The 18,448-nt window shown below is 35.6% G+C and overlaps 2 protein-coding genes across 2 annotated transcripts in view; both read right to left on the minus strand.

Annotated features, from left to right (window-relative positions):
* Positions 1-2,955: 2,955 nt before the first annotated feature.
* Positions 2,956-8,033, minus strand: LOC136816619 (putative uncharacterized protein DDB_G0289963). Its single transcript, XM_067072958.1, has 3 exons — positions 7,916-8,033; positions 7,300-7,586; positions 2,956-6,295 (listed from the first exon to the last, which is right to left on the minus strand). Exons 2-3 carry the CDS (start codon positions 7,571-7,573, stop codon positions 4,098-4,100), a joined length of 2,472 nt encoding a protein of 823 aa, XP_066929059.1. The 5' UTR covers positions 7,574-7,586; positions 7,916-8,033; the 3' UTR covers positions 2,956-4,097.
* A 3,618-nt stretch (positions 8,034-11,651) lies between these two features.
* Positions 11,652-18,448, minus strand: part of LOC136816620 (calcium uniporter protein, mitochondrial-like) — a gene marked incomplete in the record, with an annotated part of 28,280 nt that continues 21,483 nt past the window's right edge. The window contains 1 exon segment of the mRNA XM_067072959.1: positions 11,652-12,642.

Raw genomic sequence — 18,448 nt, forward strand, 5'->3', positions numbered from 1 at the left:
TTTCCTATCTCTTATCCTATTTTTCTCTTTTCTGACTGTCTGATTTTCTGAGACTTAGTTTCTCATTTCTGACTGAGTTTTCATACCTGTCAATCATTTGTCCATCAATTTCGCCCAATCTAATTTTCGCACCGAGTGGGATTCGAACCACCACCAAAGAAAGACCTTCAGATTCGGAAGCCAGCGCTCTATCCGTTGAGCCATCGCCGCACAGCAAAACCACGCAATTCATAACATATTATACCGAACTGGCAAAAGACGGGGGTAATATTATTATAATATGGGTAACAGTACCCCTTTTTTAAACCTGACTGAAATTCGAGCCGTTACTAGCAACCCTGCGGGGCCCAAGGCGCCGAGTATGCACCCGGCACAGTGACAAGCCGTTACTAGCAACCCTGACCCTACCTAACCCCCGGAAAAGTGACTATCAGCGATCCGTGGATAAAAATATAAAATAAAAAAATGAAGGTGACTATTGGCCATCCGATATAAGAGCATCCGTCGGGACAAAAATCGAGGCGGAAGCCATTTTGTTTACATTTTTGGCTGGGGAAGCACTGCAAAACATAGTCTGGAGACCATACTCTGTTACAAAAATATTTCTATCCTGTCAAAATCCCAACAACTTCACTGAAATACAGAGTATGGAATTATTGACTCGATTCAAATCACTTCAAATCACAAAAGAAAAAACCGTTATTTTTTCAAAACAATTCAAAAGCTCGCGCCACTTCTTGAAACAATAGAGCTGTTTGACGTCATACTTTTGTTTATCAAATCATAACAATAAGATATTAGCCAATCAAATTCTGCGATTAATTCTTGCATCTTGTATAATTCCCGGCTACTACTGTCTATACTTTGATATTTTTTTGAAACCACATAGACAGAGAAGTCGGGTCTCCCAGCTATGCAAAACAGTGCTTTTTGAGTAGATTTGGTGATTCTTGGGAAGAAAGAAGAAGAATACTACTTGGAACCAACATCAAATGTATTGGAATAGACTTCTATCATACATTGGAATAAAAGACAATACTTTTTGAACATAATGAATGTGTGAAACTTGCTTTTTTATTTACAAACTTCACTCAAGTAGTTTTGTCTATTTCACTGCTTTCGAAAGCTGTTGATGGAGACTACTAACTTGCAGAAGTAACTTTATATTGGTGCAAACAATGACTATAATAGCTTCACAAACATTCCCTATCATGGAATTCAGCTGAGAAAGATTTTTTTCGATCGCATTGAACAGTTTTGATATGAGAGAGTTATCCAAGATATAGGCTCATTCAAACATGGTTTCACCCATCCCTTTAGATAACAAAAATTTCATGATTCATTTTATTCATCTCAAAAATGGCTGAAGAGACACTAACGGTCAGATCGGATTCATCACTGACTGCGCTGAGGGATAAACTTTACTTTAACTCTCAAAATTTTGTCGTGATTTTGGACTACGTTAATTTAAAATGACTTTTAATAGGTAGAGGTTCAGTAAAATGATTGCCGAATTGCTGTCCCATGTTTTGTCAGACTTCCCAAGTTAGAGCCCTTGACGGTACAAATCCACTTTGTAGTCATTGCATTTTCAGGCAAAGTTATGATGCCTAAAGCATCGGTGGAAAAGCTTCCAACTTCCCAACAGAAAAAGGATTATAATAAAAAAATTTTGAGATGTTTTTACTTTATCATTTAAATATATAAAATTTGTACAAAATTTGCTTCAGCCAAATATTTTTATGCTTGAAAATAGTTTATAAATTCTATTCTGTTGAATAATTTTGTGGTGGTAAAGTTAAGAAAAACATAACACGAAGTCAAGTCAAAATACTCTCAAACACTCAAACATGTTTATGTATAATTTTACTATTTACCTATTTCCCAACCCAAAATGTACCTATCATACTCAACTGAGGCCCAAAGTGAGCAGAAAAGATTTTCTAGGAAAAGTAATAGTCCAAATAAGATATATACAGTACAAAAAGTTCATAGGCTATAGGCCAAAGACTGAGCCCGGGATAATTGAAAATTCCCCCAACTATGAGTGATTATAAACGTTTCATGTTTGGAAGAGGCTTTTTCTTGAAATCCAATGAAAGTTCCAACATAAATCCAATCTCTTTTTCCTATTTTTTGCTGGTAAAAAGAAGGGGGAGTCTCACTGTTTTCTTACCAAATATCTGCGAATGCCGCCTAAAAACGAAAGCGAAAGTAATTTTTGTCCCTACAAGCTGCGCACGGCAGCGCAGCGAGCGGCTCCAGAATTTGGCTAATTGTGACGTCATTCGAAAGGAGATGAAAGTGACGTCACTTTCTGATAAGAAAACAATATCACAAAAAATTATCATTCATCGTTTTGTTTTTCAAGTGGTTTTTTTTTCGATATTATCACTGATATTCTAAATATGTAATTGATAATACGAAATCATGAGGTGTGAAGATACAAAATTAAACTCCCTTTTTAGCACGAGGAATATTTTTCTTCCCTCAGATTTGAAAATTTGTTCCTATATTTTACTACTAGCATCGATATAGAATATCCGAAATAATTTCACTGAGATTTTCACTTTTCGAAGGACAAGAGTAGCCCGAGGGGGGGGGTACTAGGTTTGCGAGGTGACGGGTATGTCCGAGCCGAAAATCGAAAATCGACCCTTTGAGAGACAAAATTTTGGTGATTTTGGGACCCTTTGAGAGACTTTTTCCTAAATTTTGGTCCATTTTTTCCAAATTTTGGTCAAAATTTTTGGAAATCGTGACCCTTTGAGAGAGAAATTTTTGATTTTCGTGATTTTGGGACCCTTTCAGAGACTAACTTTTGAATTTGTACCCCTTTGAGAGACTTTTGAGGAATGAGAAAAGGTACCCTTATGGCTCGCACATACCCGGCACCCATTTTGCCTAAGTACCCCCCCCCCCCCCCGGAAGAGTAGAAAAAGTTCACATCTTAAATTAGGGACAATTTAAGCTGTATTCGAGTATTGAAATTAATCTTTCTTGAAAAAATAAAAAGGGTACAAACAAAAGCTAAAAGACAAATCTAGCGTAATTAATCAATAAATTAATAAATCAATAATTAAGTTTTTAAAGCAATTATAATTTTCCGTTCTTAAATTTGTCGAATTTCCAATATTAATCATTTTAAAGTCATCTTTACTGATTATTTTTTTAAAGTTTTCCATATAAAGTTATTTTTGGAGTCAATTTGAATGGGAGAACAATGACAGTTATAATCATGTTACAAATTTTCCAAATTTTATTGATCAAACACTAAAATGATTAAGACCATGTTCAGACGTTATGGTTCCGTTCCGTTCAGAAACGAAGCGGTTCCGAAACAAGTGTGAACGTCAAAATTCGTCAAAAGTCAAAAAAGAAGACGTTAAAAAGCAAAACAGATCGAAACGGTTTCGCTCCGTTTTCTTGCTCTGACACGTTCCGAAACCAATATGAACACAGTCGATCTGTAACGAAAATCATACCGGAGCGAAACGGAACAGTAACGTGTTAACATATATATAATATACATCCTTTCCAAATTAACGAAGAAAGAGAATCCAAGGCTCAGTTGTCTTTCAACGCAAAAACATTGTTCTCTGTTCTGTCTGCTGATGATACCAACTTAGACTCAATACAGTACAGTTTCCATAACTCGAACATGCAAAGTGAATTGAAAATTCGAGTAAGAGAAACTTGTACACGTTTTCTTATAAGAATAAACTATGTAAGAACTTAAGACTTCGATGGTCAAAATGTTAAGAACAAGTTAAGAACATTATAAGGCTTTGGAGACTCTAGAAAATCAAATTTCATAGGGAAATGGACAAAGAGTACTCAAAAAATGGCAAAAGTAAGAACATGTTAAGAACATTTTTAGGCTTAAAACTAAAAAAGTTGAGAACATCCAAAGGCTTCAAAAGTTTTGGATCTTCTAATAAAAAATAACGTGTATAAGGGTTTGTTCGGAAGGTCCAGAATCGTTCGTTCCTTTTTCGAGTTAAGGAGACATTAGAATTGAAGGGGTTCGGAGTTATGAAGGCTTTACTGTAGTAATATCATTTCTGGTATGGCTTTCCATATGATAATGATACGATTCAATAGTCATAGGTTAATCTTGAGGTCATTTTATATTGCATGTTCACTTTTGATTGTTTATTAATTACTCGGCCTGTCTTTTGTCTCATCTTATGGATAATATCAAAAATGTCCATATTTAAGCTCTCGTCAAAATCGTAATGTCGTCCTGTGGATCCTAAATGGCCGAAGCTCGAGTGCGGTGCCATCATTGGGGAGTTTATAGGTGATGATATTATTTTCTGGTTATAGGATTCTTTATTGATGGGTGATAATGGGCCCTGGTCTTCTTCGAGGTTTTCATCTTCCGGATAGCAGCCATTCTCCATATCAGTGACAACCCTGGTAAAAAGATGATAAGGGTGCGATTTGGTTGTTGGATCTGCTGATAGATCCAATGTGCTCTTATGGTGATGATCAGATACTGAAGATACACTGCTTCGATTACTGTTTACTCCACTGCTGGTGGAGGAAAAGAAATTACGGTACATCATCGGTTCAGATTCAATGTAATTTGTAAATTCTTCGATATCAGAATCACCAAACGATACACGATGCTGTGTTGTTGATGTTAAGGAAGTGTCGTTGTAAGCATTTTGATCAGTCTCCATACCATAGATGTTGATACTGTTGCTGCTGGTGGAGGTTTCAATGCCGGACACATTGGTGATTTCAATGCTTCCATTCTTTGCTGCTTGACTGTTGTCGTCATCACTGTTTTCCATCGTACTGATATCATTTTGGTTCTGATCGAGTGATTCATTCCTAGACTTCTTGGTCACATCCTGATAATCAGAGCTGTTGTTACCACCAAGTAACGCCTTCATATTATTCTTCTCCTCGTGATCAAGGTCTTGCAAAACGTTAATACTCTCTTTGGTAAATTTGCGATCACTGTCTTCTCCTTGGTTTCCATTCTCAACACCTGAAAGATTCTCGTTAGGTGCATTGTTTCTTCTATGGACAGTGTCATTGTCAGCATTCTTATTCTCATTGCATTCCCTGTTGACTATCTCATCCTCCACTTGGAGATTCTCTTTAGAAACACTGTGTTCTCCATTCTCTTGGATAGTCTCCAGCAAGGGTACACCAGCATATTTCAAATTACTGCTCCGTCTACGGTCATCACCAAAGGATGATAATTGCAATCCACCATCTTCGGTCAAATCATTGTCGTCATCACTGGTGATGTTGGTAGACTGTGATCCATACCAATCATCCTCGTCTTCATCAACGTTCTTGAGAATTTCAGTTTCTTCCCCCGACAGGTTGACATCAACATTTTCAGATACCTTGGGGCAAGTTCTGTCACCGGTAGAGACACCAACTTCAGCATTCTCAGCAATTTTTACGACTTTTTCGTTGTTGACATCGGCGTTTGCAATTGGACTAGTAGTCTCACCAGCTTTATCATTTTGCACACCAAATGAATCATCGATTTCCTCTACTTTACCATTGGCATCAATTTGATCATTTGCTATCGAAAGACCATCTCCAACATCTATGGTGGAATCGATGTCAGATTTGGTTGTTTGGACACTAGGTTTCTCTAAGTTGTTAGTGTCTGTCAGCTCACAACCAGCCATCGCAGTTTGAGCAATCTCACTCATAGATTCTATGTCATTATTCATCGCCTTTGATTTGTAATCAGTATTTTCTTCATTGGTAGAAGTGTCCTTAGGATCTTCAAGGTCTTTCGAATCAGCTATAACGCCGACATCGTCATTTTGGTAATCTTCCTTTGGTGAAGAAGATTCACCCTTGGTAGATGCGTTCTTGATATTGTGATTTGACTTTGATCCAATGTCAGCAGTATCCTCAATAAGGGATACACCTTGTTCAAGCTGTACATTCTCAGCTTCGGCAGCAATACTTTCCTCTTCAACTGCAACCTTTAGCTCTTCCACATCACTGATAAGTTTGGTGCAGCTATTGTTGCTACCATCCATAACCAGAGGTTGTTCAAGGATTTCCAGACTTGCCAAAATCTCTTCAGTCATCTGTGCTGAGCTTTTTCTCCGAGATTTGTTTGAATCAGTCTTCATCTCAGCTGTGCTTTCAAGAACCTCGTTGTTATCTTTGAAAGCTGGCGTTTGTTTTGAAACATCTTTCTTGGCTTCACTGTTGGTGCTATCTGGCAACGAAGACTTTCTCTTGCTTTTTACTTCGCTTGTTGAATCTAGCTTCTTTTCCTTGTTCATTGCTGTCAAATCATCTTCTATAAAAGAAAATGCCATTCAACCATTGATCGCTGATTCAAATCTTATCTTAGACGATCAACACGTGAAATCCCAGCAAGATAACTAAATAGAGTATGTAGCCAACTTTATCAAATAAATTGGTCATACGAGGCGGTTACAATCCCTAGTTTTTGAGAGCACTGTTTCAAGAAAACTTTTAGTGCTGGTTGTGGCATGTCTGTTGTGTGGAGATCCCCAATATTTTAACGGGGAGAACTTAGTCGAGTAAAATTAAAGTAGGACAAATCTTTGTCACTTTTGTAAAAAATCTCTATCATAGATCCCTGCTTGAAGTTGATTAGAAATGTGTTTGACCAGGAAAACCTTCGTCACTTGCCCCAAACTGTCCTCACTCCCCCTTAATCTCCTCCTTTAAGAGGGCATTTCATGGCACAGATTTCTTTAAAGCCCGAATGGCTTGATGTCGTGCTCTAAGCTCTTCCAAGCAAAAAAAAGTTAATATATCGCAAAAAATATCCCGCGAAGCTTCTTATTGGTCAAGCGCTGAAATTCTATTGTAATGTCACGTGGCCTAGGTAGGATTTCCTACTTAACCTCCGCACACTTTTCAGCCATAGCACGACATCTAGCCCTTCAGGCTTTATAAATCTATGTTTCACGGTCGAAATGAATCATGAGTAATCAGGACTGATAACGCCTCAGTCCTTCTAAAACATCTTCCCGTTGGTTAAAAGCGAAAACATCCAATAATCTTAGGTCAATAGAAAATTGTTATCATAGCGCGGTGGTTCAGATTACCTCTGACTCCCGTCACTTATGAAATGATGTAGACCTCATCTTTAAAACCTTCAAATAAAATTATAACTGAAAAAATTATCCTTGGTGATATCAACTGAAACGCAAGACTTTTTTCATGTTTTGTTAACTTACGTGGCTTCCGCCATTATGGAAGCAAACCTTTACGGATTCGAAAATGTTCTTCTATGTTGGCAAACTAACAAAATATGAAATGACGACTTACCGAGCACTTTGCTTGCAGTTTCATTTTGAGCGCTCAACACATCTGCAGTGACGTCATTTGGACATTTAAAGGCAAACAACATTGTATCCCAACCCACTGGATCCTCTTTAGCACGTTTGTTTAACAACTTGATTGGATACGCTAGAACAAGGTCTTGATTACCCAACTTATTTAATGCTTGTAGTAGTGATCGAAAGTTTGGCTGATCGAGATAAATATCACGTGTGAAGAGAGAAATGACTTGGTCCACGAACGTGTTGTTGTTGGTAGCCATTTTGTGCAGGAATCTATAAAAACAAAACAACGTTTTAAAATATGAAATTGTGAAGAGCTTGATTGATTTTTCTAGGTTAGAAACTTTTAAATAGACAACTCACAATCCAGACTTTGCTTGATTAGAAAGGTTAGAAAGTGCATTGAATTCAGAGTAAAAAACAAAGTCCTTTCGGCTGAAAGTTTTCAGCTCTGAACAATAGATTTTTGGATTGGCTAAACAAGTCTTATTTGTAAATTCGCCGCGCGCTTTCTCAGAAATGCAGCTATATCACTCACCCAATGGGCGAATGGACGCTAAGAGTACAAAAGTAATTACCTAATTCAAATTGATATTACTTACCAGCTAGTTTGATATTGTTTTGAATTCGCCCAAGCCAAGCAAATCAAAATTGCGTTCCTTCCCTACTGATACAACAAGTTTAAAATCACTAAATATTTTGGGAGTAAAAAACCAAGAAAAGAAACTATTTATGTCTAATTCGTACAGCAAGGCAAAGAAGAGCAGAAATAAACCAAATTTGTACAAAATTCATTAGAATAGCATGATGCTCCAACAGATTTAAATTTTCTAGAATTCCAAAAATCTTTTTAAAATGAGACGTCTGTTTTTATGGGTTTTAAAACGCCTTAAATATCATGTCATAACAAGTAATGATTTTTATCCGGCTTTTAGTCAAAATTTTCCCTTTTTTGAATACGTAGGCGTTATAATGTTTAGAAATGTTGAACATTCTAAATGTTTTGAAAAACACTAGACGGTGGAATTATAAAAGTTAATAAGCTTTGGCTTTTGAAATCAGTCATCTTTTTGGAATTTTAGCTCGATAAAGTTCTTTAAAAAGATTATATAATAAATGGAACAAATCTTTGGTTAAATAGAAAAGTCTATTGCTGAATAAGGGGTATAAGGGCGGATAAGGGGTATGTGCGGACAGGACCTCCGAAAACCAACCATTACAGAGACTGACTTTTGCTTTTTCTTCTTCATCTAATTTTTTCAATGCAACTTTTGAATTTTCAGATTCAGGAATATTTGGTCTAACAAAAAATGTATAACATGCTATAGTTTTATTGGTTACATCAGTCAGAAAAACACATTTTATACACGACAAATATGAAAAATTCACTATGGTCAGAGCCCTTAAAAGGTGACCCTTTGAGAGACTTTTTCGAAAAATTTTGTTCCATTTTTGAAAAAGGTCCTACGCTTAGAGAGACTTTTTTTACGATTTTTCCCTCGAAATCGAAAAAATTTCCTAAAAATCGTGAATTTTCCGACCCTTAGAAAGACTACTTTTTTAAATTTTCTGATTTTTCCGACCCTTACCGTCTGCAAATACCCAGCACCTATTTTTGCCTAAGTATTTTTGCCCCCCCTCCGGCCACCGCACTGTGATAACGACTTTCTGTTAGGTCGAAAGTTTGGATGTTTTCCAAACGGGAAGCCGTTATAAGCTGCTAATGATTTATTTCGACTGTAAAATGGCCTATTGAATGCCTCGTCAGAAATGTTCCCCACTTTAAAGCCGTTAAGCAACCTACTGAGAGACCAAATAATGTTCTGGTTAGGATCAAATTTACTTTTTGATTTATTTGATTCTTTCTCTAATCTTGATTTCCTTATTTCTAAACTTCTCATTAAATAATACACTATTTTGAAATCTTATTTACAAGGTCTGTTTTTCATACCAGCAAATAAAACCGATAGAGAAGCTGCTCAAAGAATCTGCGAATCGTTGCCTCTCACTTCAGCAATATTTCCAGTCTTGATATTCCTTTGGTCTGCATTTCGACGGACATTTCAGTTTCTTAAAATCATATTTACAAGGTCTCGTTGAGCAACCAACAAAGGGTTCTGAGCGATGTCTTTTAGTCGGAAAAGGTCTGATAGCTTTAGGTTTATTGGACCAGCTACAAAAGAAAGAGTCATGAACCAAAGCATCGTTTTTGATGACAGGCCAAAGATAGCGATTCAAAACGCCCTGGTCATCGCCTTTAGGAGCTTCTCTCACATTCGGAATTCTACGTTTAGCTTTCTGGAGAATCAAATTGATCAACATTTGACTTAATTGTGGATTCTTGGCGTTTTTAAAACACCACATGCCGCCCATGATTAATGAAGAGTGGTACGGGTTGTCGCGCATACCGTGGAATACGTAATCCGTGTACAAAAACTCACGCACGGCGTGCTCTTCACGTTTATACAAAGGCGAGTCTAAATCACGGAAACACGATACAGATACCGTCAGATCAGCCATGGGTAGAAAGACCAACATCATAGCGTTTATGCGCCGCAAGTTTGGGTGTACGTGATTAAGTTTGGTGATATTAATGAGTCGAACTTTTGGGTTTAGTTTATACATTTTCTTAACGAATTTTGACGGGATGATAATATCTGTGTAGATTCTGACCGTCCATGAGTTATATAAAAAGCTTTTCCTAGCCTCTGTTAAAACACTCATAATGTTTTGCTTATATTTTTGGAAAGAGTTTTTCCCGAATAATGAATAAGATAATGTATTGTTCTTTTTGGTGTGATTGCCAAGTTGGGTTCGTGATTGTTGTGACGGATTTTTAGTAGTTTGTTTTGTGAACCATTTAAGTATCAAAGTCCCAAAAGATGGATTTGAAGATTTCCAAATTTTCGTTCCCTGTTTGTTTACTTGTTGGATGTCGGGATTAAAATCGTCGCCATCGGTAGATTGTCGGTAGCTGGTGTCGCTTTTGTCGGTGAATATACAATTCGGATTGAAATAAAACAGGACGATTATTAAGACAGCTGGTGGTATGAGTAATCCAGTTTTTCGATTCATACTAACTTTGGGGTTAATAACCAGAAGGCAATCAACTTTGTTGTTTTGCTGGTAAATAACCCGTCGTCCCTGTTCAATTACTTTTTCTGTGTCGACAGCTCTCAAAATTCAACTAAACGACAATTCTTAATTAAATTAGATGTATTTTTCTCTTTTTAGTCAAAATCCAACAAGAAAGATGATGCAATTTTGAACTGTTCCGCATATTCAGTAGAATATTCATAGATATCTTAAAACACTAGAAAGAGCTTCTACATCCCTGGTTTAAGCAAAATTATGCGCCAATCTTACAAATACTATTAGCATTCCCGCTTCAAGACATGCTACTTTAAGGAAAGAAATTTTCGCGGAACTTAATTTCGCGGCTCACAGCTCAAAATTCGTAAGTTTTAAATATGGCTTATTTTGCCCCAAAAACACCAATAGGTGATTTTTAAGTCATGAGAATATTCTTATTTCTTGGAATTAAATTTCGCGGATTTGTTAAAAAAAAACCGCGAAAATTTGTCCCGCAAAAATGTCTTCCCTTAAGGGTGCTTGAGCTGTTTATTCCAATCGAATAAAATGTCGACACCGAACTGTGGTGAACTTCTCGCCGTAAAAATGACGTATTATGTTGTTTCAACTGTCTTGGCTTACAAATGATTAAGAAGCTCTATCTAGTATTCTATATAAGATATCTGTGTCATAGCATGAGTAGTACATTCACAAGTTTTAAATTTTGGCTGAATTCAATTCAAATATTCAATCAAACCCATATACTACCATGTAATTTAGTACTCTCTTCCTCCATTCAATTTATTCATCAGAGCTTTCATGAAAATCGATTTCAATTCATGTGCCATCATAAATAGAATTGAATTATTAACATCTTAACAAGATGGTCGGTTCCATTTATATTTTCTTTCTGCTATACACCTTTTCAATCTTGGCCGCCAATTCCCGCGCGGGCATTTTTTTGTCCGTTTAACCAACCTAAAACCGTCTCAGTCTTTTTTTCGCACCTATAGACAGGTGTCAAAAAGGTTTGGATCGAGTTTAGGGGATAATTAAAAGTGGCATGCGTCTGACCGCGCTATTACGGTCGAAAAGGTGTATTCAAGGAAATGAAAGACTTTCGAGTACTTATATATGGAAGGGAGGGTTTCTGGAATAGCTAGGGTGGTAGGAAATTTTCTCGGGATGGGATAGGGCGTTATTGGAATAAAAACGCTTGGGAAATTGAAAAAACTAGTTAGTTCTCATTATATGCCAAAGGAAATGTCCTGTTTTAATTGGTATTCTGTTAAGACGAAAGTTATAAATATGTCCACTCTTTTTAAGTAAGTGTTAAAATTTAAATACTAAAATTTTGTAAAAGCACGCCAAAACTTTTAAATATCCAACCGTGGAATCAATAAACGGATTTGAATTCAGTTGTCTGCCTCCTGCCTGACGTTGCATGATTTTTAATAAGCGTCCCCTCATTCATCGAGTCCGTTACTCCAATCTTATTTTTGAAAACCTTTTTCAATAACATATGTCTCAAGCTGCGATACATTAACAAATAAATTAAAGCATCAGCAACGTAACCACATGCGAAAAGCGTTGTAGCTACAAACATAACATACGTCCTCCGTATATCTTCCCAACTGAAACCTTTAAGAAAGACAGCAGCTATGAGTTCAGGTAACGTAGAAAATATCAAAAAAGTCAATATAATGTAGAACGGGACGAAATTCCGAGCACGCGTTTCTTTGCGACGTCGCTCAGCAATCCGTTGCTCGTATGCCGTTTGAAGCTTATTTACGTTCAATACTGCAGCTTCACGTTTCTTTTGTTTAACGCGACGGAAGATGTATACGTAAACACCGGCACACGTGGCCAAAAATAAACATTCGAACGCCGGGAAAATAAACGTAAGAACAACTCCAATCACGTCAACATCCGTTAACGCTTCTGTTAAAATCATCCATAACGCATTCGTAAGAGCCAACAACCACACACATACGTTTGCTACGGTGACACGTTTCTGCGTGACGTATACGTGATACGTAATGTTTAACTTGATTTCTAACAAACGGTCCAACGTCAAAAAAATCATACATAGACACCAAGAAATGGCGAGAGTACATTGCATCAAAGCGGCAAACACCTGTAACTTTCGATCTTGCAAAATATGTCCAATGACATACCAGATTTGAGCTAAAGACATTAAAATCTCAGCAGCAATAAAATTCATTAGATATAAACGCTGGTTAGGTTGTAACCCGTTCACAGCCCGATTTACTAAATATAATCCGATAGAGTTTAATGTTATTCCGATAATGTATATAAAGATTATCAGTGCTCCGACAACGAACAATATGATTTGGACATCTTGGCTTATTTCTTCCGCTTCCGGCTCCATTGATAATAAATTAATTTAAAATCTGTAAAAAAAGACAATTAACATAATATACGATATGAGCCCTCCCCATTGGGGGAATGAATCAAACCTTTGTGAAGTAGGAATTCTTCCTTTTCCAAGTCGGAACGCTTAAACTTATATTATATACTTTATTTTTAAAAAACGTTCACAATTTTCGCGAATTTTGGGAAATCAACTCCGCAAAATATTCCGAAAGCTGATTCAAAAAAGTTTCCTTAAAATTGGCTATTATCATCTTCTAAACAACATAAAAAGTAATTTTCGAATATATTCAGGTTGAAAGGACGAATAAATAATAACAAAAGTATTTTCATCCGTTACTCACTGCCCAATCCGTCCCCAGTGTGCCACTCCAAACTTTGGTTGCAAGGTCATTTTTATCATAGCACAACATCTACAAAACGAACTTATGTGAAGAAAACAACATGAAAACATAAAAAAAAACATAAAGGTACAAAGTCTCTTTCATGTTGAATGGTTACTGTTAATTTACACCTTGCAATCATTTCATTTTTATCATCTGAGTTTCTACAGCAAAGCGTTTAAAATCATCATTGTCTTTTTAGTAGCTTCCAGCTTCTCGTCGTAACATTGTCCTTTAGTTTTATAGGGGTAATTTTTGAAAAAAGGTCAATTTTTGAAAATGGATAGGCGAGTAGGTACAAACCATAAAATCATTGGCTATAGGATGAAGATTTACTGATTTTAGAGCTTTGTAAAGTAGCATCGTTAGTCTACTTTGTAAAACCTTTTCATAAAAACGCTTAAATAAATACTTTGTAGCCAAATATTCGATTTTTTCAAACCACAAATTTAGGTTATAAAATTCCATAAATCATTTTTTGAAATGGTGAGGCATTTTCTCAAAACCAGGGATAGAAATGACAATTGGGAGCAGGCAAAATTTTCAAAATCCAAAGGAATGGGTGTGTAGAGGCAACCCGGGCAACCAACCCCCTCAAAGACACAATAATCAAGAAAATTTAATATACAAAGAACTCACTGCCTTTGAGATTTCTCGTAATTATCTCGATAGCTTAGAGTAGAAAATAACGACAGAACCAAAATTATTAAATCTCATTCTCGTTGAAAAAAAAAGTAAAACACATGACCCACCATGTGATCCGAAGAGTTCGAACGTAAAATATTCATTTCAAATTTCAAGAAGGGGGCCATCAAAATAGTACGTACGCAGGGGAGAAGGGGGTTTAGCAAAAGTATAAATCTATTGTTTGAATGACGGCATTTCTATTGTTCTCTGCACGTACAAAAGGTGAGGGATATGAAACAATTGGACACACTAGATTTATAAAGCCCGAAGGGCTAGATGTCGTGCTTTAGCTCTTCCAAGCAAAGAAAAAGTGAATATCGCAAAAAAATAATGCTGCTATTGTTCACGAAAACCTGCGAAGCTTCTGATTTGTCAAGCGCTGAAATTCTATTGTAATCTAATGTCACGTGACTTAGGTAGGATTTCCTACCTAACCTCGGCAGAATTTTCAGCAAAAGCACAATATCTAGCCCTTCGGGCTTTATAGAATATATGCGTACTGCATGTTTTTTTTTTATAAGCATAACGCTTATAATCATATGAAGGCTCAGATTTGCAGAATTCCTAAGCATAACATGAGCATATATGTCAGCCTAAAATGTTTTTCAAGTGGTCATTTTTATCTCTATAAAAAAGGTTTGTTAGAGGTCAAGTAAAAAATAAGACATTCCACGGCTAGCTACATTCCACTGCTCCCAAAATCTGAACAAATTTTTACAAATTTCTGAAATTTCATTTAAAACTTGGCTCGGGGGTGAATCATAAGCATGATTCAATCTTAAGCATGATTCAATCTTAAGCATATAATAAGCATAAACTATGCCTGGATGCTTTGAGAACTTAAGCATACACGAGCCTGACCAAGGGGCATACACTTGCTTATAAAAAAAAACACATGTATATGGAAAAGGAAAATTCAAATCAGTTAGGACCACTAAATAGGAAGAGGTCTGGAATATAAAACTCACAATAGCCCAAAATGAATCCTGCTGTTAATTAAATACGTAAAATGATACTTATAAAATAAGATAAATGGGAGGTTCAATCACAGATACGATTGTACAGATTGAACTCATTCACACAACCTCGTGATAATAATTCCTTATCATTCCCTAAACATGATATGAAATTCCTATAGAATGCGGGGTTGCAAAATTCTAGATAACTGGAAAATAGCGGTAGATTGAGAAAGCTTTTTTCGGCCCTTTTAAACTCATTAATAAGAATCTATACTATACACAATAGAATGATACTGAAGAAAAAACTCTACAATTCGAATGTCTCCTTAACTCGAACAACTTTTCTGGTCGCTTCAGTTAACAATGCCTTAAAAAACATTTCCATAAGAATAACTCGAAATTTTCATAAGTTGAAAAAATTTGTGTTCCCAGTGCGTGTCCGAGTTATGAAGACTACTGTAGAACGTTGAAGCTCTAGAAAACTGGAAAGAGCGGTATGTTGAAAATGCTTTAAGAATATCAATCAGGCTGTACAATACACCCGGGGGGGGGGGTACTTAGGCAAAATGGGTGCCGGGTATGTGCGAGCCATAAGGGTACCTTTTTTCATTCCTCAAAAGTCTCTCAAAGGGGTACAAATTCTAAAGTTAGTCTCTGAAAGGGTCCCAAAATCACAAAAATCAAAAATTTCTCTCTCAAAGGGTCACGATTTCCAAGAATTTTGACCAAAATTTGGTGAAAATCAAACCAAATTTTGGAAAAAATGGACCAAAATTTAGGAAAAAGTCTCTCAAAGGGTCCCAAAATCACCAAAATTTTGTCTCTCAAAGGGTCGATTTTCGATTTTCGGCTCGGACATACCCGTCACCTCGCAAACCTAGTACCCCCCCCGGGACAATACACAACGAATAGAATCATAGTGAACAAATACTTCAACTGATTTCGATCAATATTCCTTCCGTACGGGAGAAAACACATTTTTTTGTATAAGAACAAACTATATACTAACCAAAGGCTTCAGCGGCGAAAATATTAAGAACAAGTCAACAACATTTTGATGCTTTATGGACCCTAAAATACCTATTTTCTAAGAAAAATGGACTTAAACACTCACAAAATGGTGAAAATAAGAATATATGTTAAGAACATCCGAGGGCTTCAAGGATTTTGGACATTCTTATAATGTAGGTTTATCGGGAAAAAAATTTAAAGGTATACAGAATTTCTCAAATTTTCGTGAAATGGAAGGGAAGGATGCAAGGGAATCTTTTTTACATATACTGTACGAAGAAAATATTTGCACATTAACCACAAAGGAAATTCGACGAGCTACCAACTGAAAAAGAAAGGTTAAAAACTAACTTACTATAATAAAGTTCAGAAGCTAGTGCTAATTTCTGGCTTGTTTGACTATCGGTTTATCTAACACTATATAATTTCAAAAAACTAATGCGATTTGCGATACACTTGCTAAAAAATACCACAACAATTTACAAAAAAATCAAAGTTACTCAAATTCATCAAATTTCAATTTAAATTTCAAAAAGTCGAGAATTTTTCTAACACTAGAGTAAGGTGACTAAATACACGCTTTTTTTTATAAGAATACACTTTATAAGAATGTCCATGATGAAAATAGGCAAAAAATTATTGGGGGGGGGGGCATAGCTCCCCCTTGCCCCCCCAGTTGCTACGGCACTGTATCACCATCATGGAATTTAGCAACTGAACCTAAGAATGTCATTTTTAATGCATTTTAACATGTAGATTGCCAATTTCGATCTTAACCTAAGAATACCGTAAGAATATTTTTGGATGATTTTCCATGGTGAAATGAAAAAACACCATTCTTATAAAAAAAAAACGTGTAGATTTAAATTTTATTTTTTATTCATTTATTATTTTTTCTCTGTCATTTTCAGCCTATTTAAAGGGCTATTTAACTTCTTTCAAAGATAGATATGAAATTTATAAAAGATTATTTGAAATTAGTGATTTTAAAGATTTTTGGTCTAGTTGATTTTTTTTTTCATTTTCGAAAAATATTTCAAATATTTCAAAGCCATAAAATGATTTACTCAAAATTAACTTTCCAACGAAGTATGACTTTTCTCTTATCCTGATAAACGTATGGAAATTTGCAGTTCGTCAATATCTTTGGAGCAAAGATAAAACCTGGTCAAACCTGGTAAAAAAAATTTAAACCAAAAAACATGATATATCAAGTCATTTCCATGAGATATATTATAGCTGAAAATCTCTCTTCCTCTTGAAGGGTCACATAAATTGAGACAAAAGACAAATCTTTGTGTAGAGAAATTTAATCAAAAAATTTGAACAGGCGTTCAAAATGTTTGGTTTATAAATTTGATTTTTGATAATTTCCACTGAAAATTTCAAAGAATGTTGAAAATTAGCATCATGTTACGAAGAAGGCAAAATGTACAATTTTTTTATACAAGCAACAAGTTGCTAAAGGTCCAGGCCTTGAGAACTGCCAAAAAATTAAGCAACTTGGTCTTAGCAACTGAGCATGAACCAGGAAAGCAACCGAAAATACCTAAATAATGGGCATTTTCGGCATTCTTTGGCATTTTAATTTGTACAGATAACCAAATTTAAGGTATTTTGGACATTAAATGAGATAAAAAAGACAAAAAATTTTAAGCTGCTAGGTCTTTTTAGGCTAAAAATCCATCCAACTTTTTGGTTGAAATCTGAAAAATCCTTAGCAACTCCTGCCCTGAGCCGAAAATCGAGGTTGCTTATAAAAAAAATTTGTATGGAAAAATTGGAAACAAAAAATGTTTCAAATATTAGAAACAACGAAACTGGCAAAAGACATTGTTTCAACGTTCATCTAACGTTATATATGGACGTTATAGGCTTTACATGGACGTTGTTTGGAAAAAAGGGTTGAAAATACTCGATTTAGAAAACATGTACTAATATAAAGGAAATATATTAGAATGATAATTTAAATAAGTTATTATACACTTGATACTACTGAAAAAATCCGAAAAAAATAGTCACTGGAATAATTAATGTATGCGTATGAAAAATTCTAGAACATGCTACCTGATCAGAGAAAATTGGAAACTATGTTAGAAAAAAAGAAACAAAAATAAATTCCCCTAGAAAAAAAACAATATTCTAAAAGTGCAAAAAAAATAAAACAGAAATTTTCTAAACGCAGTGGTCTGGCCAAAAAAAGAATCATATTCAACAACTCCAAGACAAGTTTGAAGGCTTTTGGACCAGCAGTGTTCTAAACTAAACACTATGATCTGACTCAAAATATTGGATTTGATGGGCTCTTCGAAAGTGTTGTATCAATCAATCTCTTATTATGAAATTTTCAAGATCGTGAAGGAGTTTTTCACAGCAAATCATATCCGATATCTTTCTTGACGAGGTAATAATGATTTGATTCGAGTAGAAATAACTGATACTTGTCATCGAATGAAATTGAGAAGGGATAAGATAGACCAAGTCTATTTCTCAGTCAAACTCGAGCAGATAGCCTATGGTACATTTAAGGCTTGGGGCCACGAGAAGTTTTTTTCTCGATGGTGAAATGCAACATGTTATATCCCACCAACACAAGAAAAAAGTGCCTGTCCCATGGTTTCTTTTTTTT

This window comes from Clytia hemisphaerica, unplaced genomic scaffold, assembly GCF_902728285.1.
Source record: "Clytia hemisphaerica strain Z4C2 unplaced genomic scaffold, Clytia hemisphaerica genome assembly, whole genome shotgun sequence".
NCBI lineage: Eukaryota > Metazoa > Cnidaria > Hydrozoa > Leptothecata > Clytiidae > Clytia > Clytia hemisphaerica.